The sequence below is a fragment of the Pipistrellus kuhlii genome, unplaced genomic scaffold (assembly GCF_014108245.1).
Source record: "Pipistrellus kuhlii isolate mPipKuh1 unplaced genomic scaffold, mPipKuh1.p scaffold_m20_p_2, whole genome shotgun sequence".
Lineage (NCBI taxonomy): Eukaryota > Metazoa > Chordata > Mammalia > Chiroptera > Vespertilionidae > Pipistrellus > Pipistrellus kuhlii.
In genome coordinates this window covers 4,065,162-4,082,103 of record NW_023425515.1, presented here as the reverse complement: position 1 = coordinate 4,082,103, position 16,942 = coordinate 4,065,162, and the positions used below count along the sequence as shown (strand labels likewise).

Below are 16,942 nucleotides of genomic sequence, written 5' to 3'. Positions count from 1 at the left end.
CTGAAACCGGTTTGGCTCAGTGGCAGAGCGTCGGTCTGCGGACCGAGGGGTCCCGGGTTCGATTCCGGTCAGGGGCATGTACCTGGGTTGCGGGCACATCCCCGGTGGGGGGTGTGCAGGAGGCGGCTGGTAGATGTTTCTCTCTCATCCACATTTCTAGCTCTCTATCTCTCTCCCTTCCTCTCTGTAAAAAATCAATAAAATATATTAAAAAAAAAAAAAAAGAAACTCCAGAATTGGCCTCAGGCCTTGCTGAAGGTCTCAGGGGTCAGGGTGGAAAGAGTGCCACACGGAGAACAAGAGACCGGAGAAGGCAGGAGAAAGGCCCGCACAGACATGAATGGGAAGACAAAGAAAAGGCGCGAAGGTTAGGGTGAGGAGACCAGTTTGGAAGGGAGTGCTAATCCCTGCCTGATTGGAAACTACAGTGATCTCACGTGCTCACCTGTAAAGTCTCCAGTGTATTAATATCCATTATATTAATAAGTGGTGAAAGGAAGAGACAGCACTGTATATGTTAAATTTGGGGAAAGAGGTTCACGCATTCGTGTCTGTGCACAGAATACCTTATCACAAGTGCAATGGGAGCACGTACAGGAAACTGGAAACAAGGATTGTTTCCTGAGAGGACTAGATAGAGGGAAGATTTATTTCACAGGATATTCTTCTTTTTCCCCCCTCATTTTTTTAATTAAGGTATTATATGTGTACATACTATTTCACAGGATATTCTTATTTGAATGTGCCCCCCAATAGACAGATACTGCCTTTCCTTTTGGAAGAGGAGAGGGAGAGAGGGGGGAAATACCCTCCTAATTATTGGATTAAAAGAGAAAGTAAGAACTGAAAATAGCAATTACTTGAGTATGGATGTAGGATCACTAATTACAAAACCCATATAGGAAGCCAAAGGTTTAAGAGCATCACTACAACTCAAGAGGAGTTCAGTGGAAACCAAGGAAGCCTGAGTTACAGCCCACTGTGAGGATGGTCCCAGCCCAGGCCAGCAGGGCGGGGAGTGCATGCCATGAGCAGGGGCAGAGGACGGACCGGCCTGTGTCTGTGGGGAAAGGACCTGGGCCGGGTAAGGACCGTCTGAGATCACAGAGCGGTGTCCACACTCTAGCCAGAGCGGACACACCCACTGCACGGGACACGGCGGGGAGCACTCCTAGGTCTTGCATGATTGTAGCGGGTGATCAGCCTGGGGCTGAGCACTGCTGGGAAGAAAAACCAATCACAAAAGCAAGACCCGGAACTGACAGAGGATGGAACCGAGCAGTGATTGTAACTGTATGATTCACAGCGTAGGCAGACCCATGAGAGACAGAAAGACTCAGACGGAACTTCTAGAGATGAAAACTACAAAAAGCATTCTGGATGGGATGAGGGGAATTAAACACAGCAGAAGAAAGAGATTGGTACAGCTGATGGGTAGGAGCAGAAACAATCCACATGAGGCAGAGAAAAGAATCCAAAACTTGAAAGACTGTGTGACCTTTAACCACTTAACGGGGGGGAGTGCGGGGTTAAAAATGTATTTTAAGAAATAATGGCCCAAACTTTCCTACCTTAATAGGAGTTATGCTGCTGAGTGAAAAAAAGTAAGATGGAGAATGAAAAGATAACATCATCAATATACATTTTACAATACACGTATATTAGACAGAAGGATATGCATTAAACACACCAGAGAGGTTGTGACGGACACAGAACCGAGGGGACTAACAGGGTAAACAGAGGGCGAAGTGCCGGCGGTGACGAGTGAGCGGGAGGAAGAAGGACGGAAGGGCACAGGACACAAGGCACCGTGGACGCTGGGTCTTAGTGTGGGTCACTTTCATATGTGCTGTGAGCGTCTTACACACAGGCCCCAGGATGGTGCTCCCTGAGCCCCAGATGCAGGAACAGACAATGCACACACCTTGGTTCCTGTTCCTGTAACTCACAGGAGGCCACAGTGCTAGGATTCACACCCCGCGTGTCCCGTACCTTCCGGCATGGCGAGCTCGCTGGGCGGTGGCTGTGAGGCTCCGGATGCTATGGAGTCCGGCCAAAACCTCTGCACCGGTCTGTTCTGCGCAGTTTTCTTCTTTGTTTTTGGAGTTTCTGAACAACTAGAATCCAACATCGGCTGAAGAATTCGTCTTCTAGCATTGATGAACCTGAGCATTGAGGTCGACAAAGGAAGCACTGTCATCAAACCAGCCTTTTAAAGACCCCTGCAGGAGCAACAAAGTCCTTCCAGTAAGCAAGCTGCTTTATAAATCACACAAAACCATCAGAGTAACTCAAATTCCCTACGACAACAGGCATTTAGAATAGTGACACACATATTATCTAAGAGTCCAGAAAAACAGGGCATGCTGTTTTTAAGATAATTCATTTAAATAAAGACCAACTCCTCCATGGTATCCCCTTTAAAAAATGTTTTCATTGACTTTAGAGAGAGGCAGGAAGAGGGAGACAGGGAGAGAGATAGAAACATCAACGATGAAAGAATCATCGAGCAGCTGCCTCCTGCATGCCCTCCCTACTGGGGATCCAGCAGCACCTACGCATGTGCCCTGACAGGGAATCAAACTGTGGCCTCCTGGTTCATAGGTCAACGCGCAATTACTGAGCCATACTGGCTGGGCAAAGGTTACTTAACTTAAAAATCCCAAGATTTAAGAACATGTAAAATTGCCTTTGAACACATTCTGATAAAAACAAACAGACTGGAAGAGACTGAACATAAACTGTGCACTTATGGATGAGGGTGGGGTGGGAACCTGGTGGAGGGGGGAAGAAATGAGGAACCTTTGTAATAATATGAACAATAAAGATTGATTTAAAAAAAAACAAAAAAAAAACAGACTGACTGCAGAGTCAGTGTCAGTCTTCAGTCTCTTTAGCACAAGGAGACCGCCTGACAGCCCTGCAGTCCCCGATGCCAGTGGCACCTTGGGTGGAACCCTGCTGTTCCTTTCCAGTATCCGCTTCCTTATTTTTTTTTTAAAATATATTTTATTGATTTTATACAGAGAGGAAGGGAGAGAGATAGAGAGTTAGAAACATCGATGAGAGAGAGTCATCAATCAGCTGCCTCTTGCACACCCCCTACTGGGGATATGCCCGCAACCAAGGTACATGCCCTTGACCGGAATCGAACCCGGGTCCCTTCATTCCCCAAGCCAACGCTCTATCCATTGAGCCAAACCGGTTTCGGCCGCTTCCTTATTCTTATTCAAAGTTGCTATGAGGCATAAACTAATCAGGAGTGTGTTTAATTTTTGTGAATAAAAAAAAAAGGAAAGAAGTCACCAGAGAAAAAGTAGCTATAATTACGGTATTAACTAAAAGGCTTTAGAAAATTTAGACTTTACAAAAGTCATGTTATACTCTGTGTCTAACATTCACCTCAATCAACCAATCACTATCATGACTATATCACAACAGGAAGTTTCAACACAAGCCTGCACAAAAACAACAGGGCACATACAAACACTACAAACACCACAAAACAATGTATCTGAAACCTGCAGAGTTTTGTCAGCACTCTATTGAAAAGAATTAACAAGAAATAGTATGGCCTACTGTTGTTACCCAGATAACAAATAATAGCTCAAGTGCAGGATAATTAAATATTTAATGCAATGCTAAAGCATACCTTCTGAATATTTAATTACATAAACTAGATTTTATCATTTACATTAGAACTTAAATGACCTTCAAGTTTAAGTTTTAATAGTTAAATTAAGAATATAATCATGTTTACAAGTGGTAGAATTTTTAAAAAATATATTTTATTAATTTTTTTACAGAGAGAAAGGGAGAGGGATAGAAAGTTAGAAACATCGATGAGAGAGATCAGCCACCTCCTGCACACTCTCTACTGGGTGCATGCCCTTGACCAGAATCAAATCTGGGACCCTTGGGTCTGCAGGCCAACACTCTATCCACTGAGCCAAACCGGCTAGGGCTACAAGTGGTAGAATTTATGCCATTTCTTTCTCTTTTTTTAATTTTTAAAAAATATATTTTTATTGATTTCAGAGAAGAAGGGGAGAGAGAGATAGAAACATCAATGATGAGAGAGAATCACTGATTGGCTGCCTTCTGCATGACCCCTACTGGGGATTGAGTCTGCAACTGGGTATATGCCCTTGACCAGAATCGAACCTAGGACCCTTCAGTCTGCAGGCCAACACACTATCCACTGAGCCATACCAGCTAGGACATCATTTCTTTTATGCATGTGAATTTTATTAAGCTGAAGTCACTTCTTATGTCTGAATAATAATAAACATGAGATGAGTGACTGACAAACAAGATCTAAGTGCCTCCTAGACTTTAGTGCCACTTAGTAACGTGAACAGCTCTGACTGAAGGGAATACACGTGGTCATGGTCCAGGTATCCCGAGTCACATGTGACACAAAAACCAGAGCAGAATGTCTCATTAATAATCACCATTCTGGGAGATCCAAGATGGCTGCACCCAGGTGAACACCTAGCTGCAGCCGCACACAACAATTTCAATAAAATACAACTAAAATATAAAACGGACATTGCCCAGAACTACAGGAAGGTTGACTGACTGGAAATTCTACAGTGAGAAGCAAGGAGAAAACCAGAAGGAGGTGCGGAGGAGCTGGAAAAGCCAAGGTACGGAGACGCGGCGCGAGGAGAGGAGGAGCCGGAGAGGAGGGAGGCCGAGTGCCTGGTGGGCGTTCCCTAGCGGAAAGGAGATAAAACTCCGACTGTGCTGGGCCCCCGACTGCTCTGATCCCCAGTTTTAAGCCAGACCCCAGGGACTCAGGCTCAGCCATAGGGAGCCGGGCTGTAAGGCGGAACCCCGGGGAGAGGCGAAAGGAGGTCCCGGCGGTGCGCACACTGCGCACAGAGAAGGGACATTCGGCTGAGCCGCGGGATTGCTCTGACGGGAAGGAGACTGGGGCTCCAGACTGCTCTGAACGCCACCTCCAACTCCACTTCCAACTGAACTGAACCCCAATACCGGGCTCATTGGGGGAGAGCATAGACTGTTTGGCAGCAGGTGAAAATCGAGGGCACCTCTCTCTCAGAGGCGCCGGCAGCGAGCACTGAAGGACCCGCATAGGGCGGGGCTGATGGAAGCCAAAGCTGCAGGCTCCACCCTGAAACCCCGTCCAACCTGTAACTGTGAAATGCGACAACGAAATAGATCACAAACAAAAGAAATAGAGGACAAAAAGCGACTGGATTTAGAGTTCAAATCTACGCTTATAAGGTTTTTCAAGAATTTCCTAGAAAAGATGGATAAGGCCTATGAGGATATGAAAAGAGATCAACTAGAATTAATAAGGAGTCATCGAGAAATGATAAGGGATCAACAAGAAATAAAGAATACATTGTCTGAAATAAAAAATATTTTACAGAGTCCTAAAAACAGAAGGAAAGATCACAAGAATCGAGTCAAAGATTTGGAACATAAAGAGCCAGAAGACACTCCTCCACAGAAGCTAGAAGGCAAGAGAATCCAGAAAATTGAAGATAATGTAAGAAACCTCTGGGACAACTTCAAGCGAACCAACATCAGAATTATGGGGGTCCCAGAAGATGAGAGAGCAAGATATCGAAAACATACTGAAAGAAATAGTGGCAGAAAACTTCCCCCACCTGGTTAAAGAATTAGACTTACAAGTCCAGGAAGCGCACAGAACTCCAAACAAAAGGAATCCAAAGAGGACCACACCGAGACACATCATTATTAAAATTCCAAGAGCAAAAGACAAAGAGAGAATATTAAAAGAAGCAAGAGCAAAGAAGGTAGTAATCTATAAAGGAGCACCTATACGATTGTCAGCTGACTTCTCAACAGAAACCATGCAGGCCAGAAGGGAATGGCAAGAAATATTCAAGGTGATGAATAGCAAGAACCTACAGCCAAAAATAATCTACCCAGCAAAGCTATCACTCAGAATCGAAGGCCAGATAAAGAGCTTCACTAATAAAAAAAAGCTAAAGGAGTTCATCACCGCCAAACCAGAATTATATGAATTGCTGAAGGGCGTTCTTTTAGAAGAGAAAGTAAACAAAGATAAAAATTATGAACAACAAATACGTAACTATCAACAAGTGAATCTAAAAACCAAGGAAATTAAAAAAATCTGAGGAACAATATTAACTATTGAATATAATAGAATCAGAGGTATGGAAGGGAAGTGAACTGACGATTCTTGGGGAAAAGGGGAGAGGGGGGCGTGGGAAGAGACTGAACATAAACTGTGCACCTATGGATGAGGACAATGGGGAGAGGGAAAAGGGCAGAGGGTGGGGTGGGAACCTGGTGGAGGAGAGCAATGGTGGGGAGGGGGGGGAAGGAACATTTGTAATAATATGAACAATAAAAACTTATATAAAAAAAAATAATCACCATTCTGGGCATCTCCCCCACCCCAGGTGCTGCTGTGGGGCAGGACCACCACACAGACAGTGAGGACTGACTCCCCAAAGGGACACAACACAAGTTTCAAAAGGGGGAGAGCTGCAGAGAGGCCACCAGAGGTAAGCTTAGCCAGGAAAACATCAGATTTCTGAATGAATTCGGGGGCTTGGGAGTAGTAACACAATAGAGAAACACATTTCTAATTGGGCAAGCATAGATATAAGCAAAAAGCCCACAAAGAGATGTTGATCATGAAAAATATAAGTTGAAAGTGTGTGCTGAGCCCTGGTCAGGTAGGTCAGTGGTTAGAGCATCATCCCAATACACCAAGGTTGAGAGTTCAATCACGCATCAGGGCTCATACAAGAAGCAACCAATGACTGCATAAATAAGTGGAACAACAAATCAATGTCTGTTTCTCTCCCTCTGAAATCAATAGATTAAAAAAAAAAAGTGTGTGCTGATTTATTCTTAAGTGTCTACCACTAATTCCAGCACTCTGAAAACAGAGTATTGCTAGCTAAAAGAACTATTTTCAGCCGAAACAGGTTTGGCTCAATGGATAGAGCATTGGCCTGAGGACTGAAAGGTCCCAGGTTCGATTCCAGTCAAGGACATGTACCTTGGTTGCGGGCACATCCCCGGTAGAGGGTGTGCAAGAGGCAGCTGATCAACGATTCTCTCTCATTGATGTTTCTAACTCTCTATCCCTCTCTCTTCCTCTCTGTAAAAATAAATAAATAAATAAAATAAAATAATTATTTTCAACCAAATTTTACTAGATATTAGTGTCAGTGTTTCCAAGTGTTCTATGATGTTTACAGGCACAGTTTTGGAAAGTGGGCGTGTCTTACCAGTTGTTAACTTGGAGTAGTGTCAAATTTGTCTGAGCAGCAATCTGTTTTTTCTCATCTTCTGTTGGGTAGGGATGCTAAAAAAAAAAAAAAAGGGTCACTATGAACTTCAATTTTTAAAAAGGAACTCAGGATTTCCTAGGTAAAATCCAGGCAAACAAATAATCATTTATAAACTGACAAGTACCAATCAATATTGCTTTCAGTTAAACACTTTAGTCTCACAGTTTTTATTTTTATTTTTAGAAACATCCAAGCAGAATGAAGTGTTTCTCCTGGCTGCCCAGGAATGCCCTGGAATGGCAGCTGGTTGGAGCTCATGCTGGTCAGACCCGTCAGCCTGAGGCTCAGAGATGACATTTTATTGATTTCTTATAGAGAGGAAAGAAGAGGGATAGAGAGTTAGAAAATTGGGGATGTTTTCTCAACCAAGGTACATGCCCTTGACCGTAATCGAACCTGGACCTTTCAGTCCTCAGGCCGACACTCTATCCACTGAGCCAAACCGGTTTCGGCATCCCGTTTTTATTTTAAGTGAACACTCAGTCTGTTGGAATAGTCACTGTGCATGACCGTGATAATGGATCAGCAGCAGTCTACCTGTTTCTTCCATTCAGCTGGCAGCAACTCAATTTGATTCTATGGATGAGCGTATGGCCCCGAGGGAGATGTCATGAAAACATAAGTATTGCTCTTGCCCTTTAAAAAGCTCATAAAATAAAGGGAGAGAAACCAAAGTACATAAACTAACCCAGATGGTGTGGCTTAGTGGTTGAGCCTTGACCTATGAACCAAGAGGTCCTAGTTTAATTCCTGGTCAGGGCACATACTTGGATTGTGGGCTCGATCCTCAGTGGGGGTGTGCAGGAGGCAGCAGATCAATGATTCTCTCTCATCACTGATGCTTCTATCACTCCCTCTCCCTTCCTCTTTGAAATGAATTTTTAAAAACATTTTTTAAAAGTGTACAAACCAGAAAACAAACACCAGTGGTAAATGCTGTCCTGGAGTACTAGAAAAACTATAAGGATAGTACAATATTAAAAAAAAAAAAAAAAAAAAAAAAAAGGGCAGGCAAGCAGAGATAGAAAATACTTCATAGGAGGAAAAATGTGGCATTTTTACTGAATATCTGAGTAGGGTTATTGTTTTAGAAATTATTAAAGGAAGCTTAACAGGAAAGCCAATCACAGTTATATTTATTGGTTATAAAAATCACAATATATTTTAAAATGTCTATTCTTTTTCAGATAAAATGTAAAAGTATTTAATTTTCTTGTGCATTTTTTAGGACATATTTAGACATGGTCACAAAGTTCCTTCCCCTGACACCAGCTTTCATGTCCGGCTGGTGGCAATAGCCTAACAGAGAGAAAGCTGGGGCCTGGGGCTCAGGGAGGGGCAGCCTCAGATCCTTCAACGTTTCCCCTCAGGAAAAGGAGGGATCTCCCTGTCCCCCAGGACTGTTCAGTGACATCACAGCTATCAGGCTCCTGGCCCTCGGGGAGGAGCCCAATGCCAGAAAAAGGGGGGCACGAAACAGTGACCCCAGGGGGAAAGAGATGACTGAGAGCTGGGTGTTGGTCTTGGGGCGCACAATCGGAGTGAAAATGTAGACAGGTGCCAAGGGACCCTCAGGCCTGTGACAGGGTGAAGGAAGAGGAAGGGCGTGAGGAGATGGGGGCCTGTAAGACACCGCCACTGACAGCAATAGCTCCAGGACAGCGACAAAGATGAGAAAGTGAGGAAGTGGCCATCAGCTGAAAACAGGAGCAGGTGACAACTGCGGTGGAGTGGAGAGGCAGATCCCGGGGCCAGCACAGCTCTTAGGGACAACCTGGGGCCAGGGCGGCTCAAGGAGCAGGCGGCCACTATACTCCGAAAGAACTGACTGTGGATGGAGGTACCCGGCCTGAAAGCTTCTTCATGAGGCTGCTGGGCAGGCCTCCTTTCCTTCTGTCCATCCAGCACCCTTGCTCGCTCTTCTCCTGCCTGAACACGGCTATGGCTCAGCAGGGAAGAGCATCTACTTCTCCTGTTCCCACCTGCTCCTGACAGCTGTCCTGGTCAGTCTGACTCTGGCCACTACACTGGGAGTCATTTCTGAAAGCTGTTCTGAGTCTCTGGCCTTCCCTGAGGTCGGTGGTGTGAGGACTGAGGCTCAATCTAGTAACGAGTGAGCTTGTCCCATTAAACCCACAGTGTGTGCTTCCTAAGACAAGGCGTCTTCACAGAAGCCAGGGGCTCAGACAGATGGGATGGGTGGGTGCTGCCTGCTGGCCCAACTGTATCTCAAGTTCAACAAGCCATCTGCTGACCACTCTGCTCATATGCTCAACTATCCAGCTCTATTTCGGGGTTTCTTAGTGCATCTCCCTTAGAAATCCAACATATACCGTATTTTTCAGACCATAAGACGCTCCGGACCATAAGACGCACCAGTTTTTAGAGAAGGGAAATGAAGAAAAAAAGATTCTGAAACAAATAGTGTCCTAAAATATTTTATGTGCATTAAAACCCAACATCACAGTCATAAACACATGTAATCAACCCTGTAAAGTAAACAGCAGCATTTAGAACCATTTTAGAGCTGGGCAAGCACACAGAGACCACACAGAGCCGGGCAAGTAAAAAAACTTTTTTTTTAAAGTATATGTGTAGGCTATATTTGGGCCATAAGACACAGGGACTTTTCCCCCCCACTTCTGGGGGGAAAAAAGTGCGTCTTATGGTCCGAAAAATACGGTAAATCACTGCTCTATACCAAGGTTTTGCCCAAATGCCCATTCTCTAATTAACCTCACTCACCCTGTCACCCTTCACGAGTAGCTTCTCTAACACGCATAAGACTAGTATGAGCTGAACTGATTCTCTTTTCACCCTCATTTATGTAAGTTTCTTGAAGTGATGTGCTCCATTTTTTGGTAACTCTCCCTTCTGTTCCACACTCAACCCACATGGACCGTTAACAATATACAGATATTAAAAACCAGGCCTACTAGCATGTACAGGCAACTTTTCCCTAGAAAACAAGCCAGAAAGCAGCCCGGGGGGAGGATGTCACTATCCGAGAGGTCCGTGGTCTTACCCCTATGTGCTGAAAGAGCCAGGATCGCATCACACTGGTGGCATGCTTTGGCAGAACGCCCCTCTTGTTCTTGGATGAGCCATCGTCTTGATGCAAGATGCTCAAATCTTGGTTTAACTGTAACTGAAGCTTTTAAACATGGGAAGATAGCGTTAGAGAGCAGAGAAAATTATGTCACTCCCAAGTATCTCACCACTTCTGATGCAGAAAATACCCAAGGATCTTAGAGATATGGGACTCACAATAGAGGCACATACACTGGAACCCTGTTCGGGCTTTGGTTCCCTCTGTCTTACAACTATTTACACTAGTGCCTCAGCTTTGCAGCGGCCCCTCGTCCGGTGAGGCAGATGGGATGGATGCTGAGAAGGCCCCTGAGTCGTTCACCTGCGGACAGGTAAGCCCTGTGTCTCTCATGCAACACCTGTTCTCATCTTGCTTCTTCCAGGAATAACATCCAAGATTTAAAGTGATAACATCCAAGATTTAAAGCGACCACTGAGATTGGACAGGGAAGCAAACAGCAACACACAAAGTGCAACAGAGATCACAGAGCGACGGCTGTGGTGAAGGCCTCCTCAGGGGGCCTCCCCGGCCTCTGGGAACACAGCTTCCCCCATCCCTGAGGAAAGCACACAGCACTTCCTGTCATTGCGTTTCAACAGGGAAGTGTGCACGGGCAGTTCTTAGATCAATGTCTCCTGCAAACCTGAGAAAAGACGATGTTACCAGGCCCTGCTGAGGCCAGGCATGTTTCCCAGGCTCAGCCTCTCTCTCCCAGCTGCCTGCAGAGATGGTGTCACAGTGGTCACTGGGGGCACCAGGGAAGAAAACAGATGCCCGGGACCTTGAACAACGCGGGTCTGAACTGTGCAGGTCCTCCTATACGCCTGCGCATAAGTATAAACCCAGGCTGTTCAAGAGTCAACTGCATGGCTTACTAGGGCCTCAGCGTGGACACACCAGGGGCATCTCTGCTGCTTCTCGTGCTTTAATTCAGAAATTTCAGCACACTGGACACTGACCTATGACATGGCAACTTGACTATGGTAGTAGAAATAAGACTGCTAGGCCACGGGGAGGGGAAAAGGAGAAACATCAACAAAATCTCACCTCTTGGTTACTTCTCCTTTTCTCAAAAAAAGCTTTTAATAAATCTTTATTGTTCAGATTATTATAATTGTTCCTCTTCCCCCCGCACCATAGCTCCCCTCCACTCAGTACCCACCCCACACTCTGCCCTTACCATGCCCCCCACTGTCCTCACCCATAGGTGTACAATTTTTGTCCTGTCTCTTCCAACACCCCCCTCACCCACCAACTTCCCCACAAGAATTGTCAGTCTACTCCCTTTATATGCCCCTGATTCTATTATATTTTTCAGATTTTTTATTCACTCGATTTTTAGATTCACTTGATAGATATGTATTTTTTTTGTCACTCTGCTGTTCATAATTTTTATCTTTATCTTTTTCTTCTTTTTCCTCTTCTTAAAGAATACCCTTCAGCATTTCATATAATACTGGTTTGGTGATGAACTCCTTTAGCTTTTTCTTATCTGTGGAGCTCTTTATCTGACCTCCAATTCTGATTGCTAGCTTTGCTGGTTTATCTTGGTTGTAGGTTCTTGCTATTCATCACTTTGGATATTTCTTGCCACTCCCTTCTGGCCTGCATAGTTTTTGTTGAGAAAGCAGCTGACAATTGTATGAGTGCTCCCTTGAAGGTAACTAACTGTTTTTCTCTTGCTGCTTTTAATATTCTTTGTCTTTAGCTCTTGGCATTTTAATTATGATGTGTCTTGGAATGGTCCTCTTTGGATTCCTTTTGCTTGGGGTTCTGTGCACTTTCTGGCCTTGTAAGTCTATTTCTTTCACCATGTGGGAGAAGTTTTCTGTCATTATATCTTCAAATAGGTTTTCAGTATCTAGGTCTCCCTCTTCTGGCACCCCCATAATTCGGATGTTGGTATGCTTGAAGTTGTCCCAGAGGTTCCTTACACTATCTTCATATTTTTGGATCCTTTTTTCTTTTTCCTTTTCCGGTTGGGTATTTTTTTTGTTTCTTTGTATTTCAAATCTTTGACTTGATTCTTGGGATCCTCTAGTCTGTTGTTGGATCTCGGTATATTATTCTTTATTTCAGTCAGTGTATGCTTAATTTCTAGTTGGTCCTTTTTCATATCCTTGAGGGTCTCACTAAATTTCTTGGCCTTTTCTAGAAGATTCTTGAGTAACCTTATAACCGTGGTTTTAAACTCTATATCCAGTCATTTGCTTTCCTCCGTTTCTTTCATTTGTGACCTGTTTCTCTGTCATTGTATTTTGGCTGCTTCCCTGTATTGATAAAGTGGCTTTGTGTGCTAGGTGACTTATTGGGCCCAGTGGCTCAACCTCCCCAATTACCTGAGGTGGTAAGTGCACCTTACGAGTGGTTGGTGCACCCCTTTGTGGGCTGTGTGCATAGTCTTGTTGTAGTTAAGCCTTGATTGCTGTTGGTAGTACTGAGAGGAATTGAGCTCCAGGCCAATTGGCTGTGAGGATCAGTTGTGTCTGCAGTGGGAGAATTTCTGTGGTAGAGACACCTTATGAGATAAGACTTGCAAAAGCCTCTGCATTCAGCTTGGATGGGGCAGATTCTCGGGACGGGGCCAATAGCAATGGCTTCCTGACAGTCCTGCCTTAAGAGGCCCACCTGTCTTAATCTCTCACAGTAATCGCTGCAAGCACTTCTGAGAGAATGCTGCCATTGAGTTTTGCCTGCTGCCAGACAGTCCAGTTTCTCCTTGAATGAGTCTGCGATCCCAGAGTCTCACCCGGAACTGGAATTCAGAGCATTCGGGATCTTTTGTCTCCCTCCTGATTGAGAGAGCCAGCTGCATACTCAGTTTCCAGCCCCCTCCATGTGCGTCCCTGCATACTTCTACCTTCTGCAGCTCCTGTGAGTCTCAGTGTGCTTTTCTCTTTCCTTCTAGTTGTAGAATTCCCACTCAGCCAGCCTTCCTGTGTTTCTGGATGATGTCAGTTTTGTCTTTTAGTTGTAGTTTTGAAATTGTGTGAGGCAGCAATTTAGGTGTTTACCTGTGCTGCCATCTTGGTTTCTCTATTCCTCTCAAAAAATGTTTTTCAATGGGTTTGTATTAGAAGTATAATAAAATACCTTTTCCTAGGAATGCAGTAGGAAGTGAGAATCCGAACCCTGCCCACTTCCCCACCAGTGCTGATTCTTTCCACAGAGCTGAGTGATGCTGGGCTAAATTCTCACTCCGCCTTCTGCCATATGCCCACAATCCTTTCCCACAGTGGGCAGGGACCTGTCCTGGGGGGGGAGGGATAGGATGGCACAGGCACATCCAGGGCTGCCACCACACTGCTGTGCTACTGAGCTCCACCTGGTTAATGCCAACACCAGAGTAACAAGAGGAGTTGTGATAATACCAATTCTCTAGACCACATGTGTCAAACACAAGGCCTGCGGGCCAAATCCATCCCGCCAGGCCTTGCAATGTGGCCCGCACTGCGCTGTCATCACTGCACTCCGCTGTGTTTCCATCACAATGACAGTTTATGACTGTTCAGTAAACCATTTGGCCCGCGATTTAGGCTGGATTTTAGATTTTGGCCCCTTCTCTGATTGAGTTCGACACCCCTACTCTAGACAAACCAACCCTGAGATTTTCTGACACAGCACAGAAGCACTTGCTGGTAAATTGCCCGCTCTAATGATTTAAGCACAAGAGCCCAAACCTTGGCCAAAAAAGAAGGAAAAAATAGCCCGGAGCAGCCTAACAGAATCATACAAATAACATGCAGGTTTTATTCAAAGAACACCCCGCCAAGACCTCTATCAGGTCTATTCTTCTGTTAGGAACCTGAGCAGCCCTTTCCTCTGGCTTTCCTGCCGGCCACATTGGGAGCAACAACAGGGAGGACAGGACAGGTAAGGCCAAGGGCGCCAAGGGCACCGTGGGCACCGTGGCCACTGTGGACCAGAGCAGGGCAGCACACAGGCAGAAGCAGGGAGGGACCTCACTGGGGATCTGCCGAAGGGATCTGGGGAGTGATGTCACATTGAACATGACAAGGTGTTCTACTGAAATAATCCAAACTTGTTATGTTTGCTATTTAAAGTAGAAATTTTTGTCTGTAAGAAAATTCAGTTAATTAGGAAACTTCCTTCTCAAACAGCAGGTCAAATGAACCTCTAGTATATAAGTGAGGTATTTGATTTTTAAAAGTTTTCCTCTAAGAATAGCTCACTATATTTTTTAAAAAACAAAAACATTTTTACTGATTTTTAGAGAGAGGAAGGAAGAGAAACATGGATGCTAGAATAAAACATTGATAGGTTGCCTCCTGCAGACCTCCACCCCTCCAACTGGGGATCAAGTCCACAACCTATCTTCACCTGAATCGAACTGGCAACCTTTCAGTGCAAGGGACAATGCCCAACCAATGGAGCCATGCTGGCCAGAGCAGGAACAGTTCACTTTAATACTAGGCCAACACTCAAACCAGGCCCTGCTCTATGCTTACAGCCATTGTAAGTGGAAAACTACAGGATGGCCGAGGACCTAGTGCCAAGGTGGGTAGGCCTAGCTCCTCTCTCACCCTCACCCCTCTTCTTACTGGGAAGTCACCTAGTCTCTTGAAGCCTCACAACCACTCAGCCATGACCAGCCCCAGCATGACTATACAATGAAACCTTCCATGAATTCAAAGATAGGAACTCCATACTAGTTGTGCTGGCTCACAAACACCCACATCCCCAAGAGGGGGCCTCAAAATGGTTAAGAATATAGAAAATATCTGCACAGGCCAAAGACAAGCACCTAACATAAAGAGGGAATCAATGCTCTTAAGTAAGAACAGGTAACAGAAACATTTTCTTATTTAAACCCAGCTAAATGTAAAAGTGTATTAGTGTGTGTGTGTGAGTGTGTCCAGAACTTAGAGGGGTCTGGAAGACCACCAAATTCAGTCTCATCTTACCAAAGACACAGAGAGGGTAGGTAGGACCATCCCAAGGTACTGGCATGTCACTGCATTTCCAGCTGTTACTTCTGCCCTAAAAGTGCTCTGTGCTCTGGGAGCTGGTGGGCCACGAAAGGAGCAGCAGACCAGCCTTCTTGAAGTAGCACCCCCAGTGGGCAGTGTACAGAGGAAAAAGGGGAGCCCTCTTTCAGATTTCTCACCAAGGTGTGGGGGGCATTAAGCAAGTGCCCCGGACACCCTGAAGCCATGCTCTGGCTTAGCAGAAAGGCCAAGAACAGTTTTTCAGAACACACAGGCCCCAAATCCAGCCAATCCTCTCATGCTGGAGGTGTGGGCAGCTGGGCATGGTCTCAAAAACCTGCCTGCAGTCCTGCTGTGACCTGGAGACTAGAGGGGGGAGCACCTCCACATAGCTTCAAATCTCCTGGTGCAGAGACAACTACACAATCCGGCATTAAGTTGGTCTACAGTGGTTGCTTAAGGGAAGAGATAACAGATAATTTTTTTCCGGCTTCCTTAGACTTTTCTAAACTTTGCAACTTTTTTACAATGATAGATCTGAAGAGTAAAAAGAAACAAAATACTGACATTCAGATTAACTGGAGGCTGCTGCAAGAAAGCGAGTATGAGATAAGTTATCTTCACCCAGAGAGAATGGCTCCAGCCCGCTCCACCTGCACTTCCACGGTGCAGCTCTTCCTCCCCCTCCCGATCCTCCCCTCCCCTCCACAGGGATGGCTCACACACCTGGGAGTTCTGGATCCTGATTGTCCCAGGTGACAACGCCTGTGTCACTACTTGGCCTTGAGGAGTGACAACTGTAACAGGCTGATAAACTGTGCCACCTCAAAAAGGAAGAAGAAGAAAAATTAAATTTATGTCTCGATGGTTTAAAACCAATCTTCTCACTATACTATGAAAAGAATAAAATCTGTAGTTTGATGAGCTTTTTACATCTTTCAAATGATTGATACTTTGCTAGCTGACTTGTCACTGTGAATGACCGAAGTAAACTCACCGCACAAGCAGTGCCCAGGTGACACTGTGCTGACGGGCATCCCTACTGTCCTCAGACAGTGCACAGGGCACAGGGCACGGCTGGGGGTATGCACTCCCTTACCTTTTGCTTGCCCCTGTTTTCCACTTTCCCCACAATTAGAACGTATCAAAGGATTTGGCCAAAGGTTTCAGATGACAAGTATTTTTATTATGTTTCTTTTTTTGGTCAAATGTGCTTTATTTTGCTGTGGAGGTTTCCCTTTGTGCTATTACTTGGGGCTTTTAGTGTAAATTGCTTCCCCTTCTTATATTTTCATGATGGTCTTGTATTTGTAATATTCTAGGTGCAACAGGGAACTGGAGAATCTGTCCTCTTCCTATGATGATTTTAAATATATATATATATATATATATATACACACACACACACATATATATATATATATATATATATTGATTTCAGAGAGGAAGGAAGAGGGAGAGAGAGAGAAAAAAACATCAATGATGAGAATCATTGATGGGCTGCCTCCTGCACTCCTCCCACTGTGGATCGAGCCCACAACCCAGGCATGGGCCCTTGACCAGAATCGAACCTG

At 45.0% G+C, this 16,942-nt stretch overlaps 1 protein-coding gene across 11 annotated transcripts in view; it reads right to left on the bottom strand.

Annotated features, from left to right (window-relative positions):
• Window positions 1-16,942, bottom strand: part of PKNOX1 (PBX/knotted 1 homeobox 1) — a 54,710-nt gene that overhangs the window by 3,246 nt on the left and 34,522 nt on the right. For 10 of the 11 annotated variants that reach the window (XR_004989404.1, XM_036446700.2, XM_036446699.2 and 7 more), the window contains 4 exons: window positions 16,095-16,192; window positions 10,354-10,482; window positions 7,266-7,342; window positions 1,993-2,165 (listed from right to left, as the gene is read on the bottom strand). Coding sequence is in view for 10 of the 11 variants with exons in the window: in XM_036446700.2 (XP_036302593.1) it covers window positions 1,993-2,165; window positions 7,266-7,342; window positions 10,354-10,482; window positions 16,095-16,192 (477 nt within the window). In the remaining variant the exon portion in view is untranslated. The remainder of the gene's footprint in view (window positions 1-1,992; window positions 2,166-7,265; window positions 7,343-10,353; window positions 10,483-16,094; window positions 16,193-16,942) is intronic. The other variant, XM_036446710.2, reaches the window with a different exon arrangement.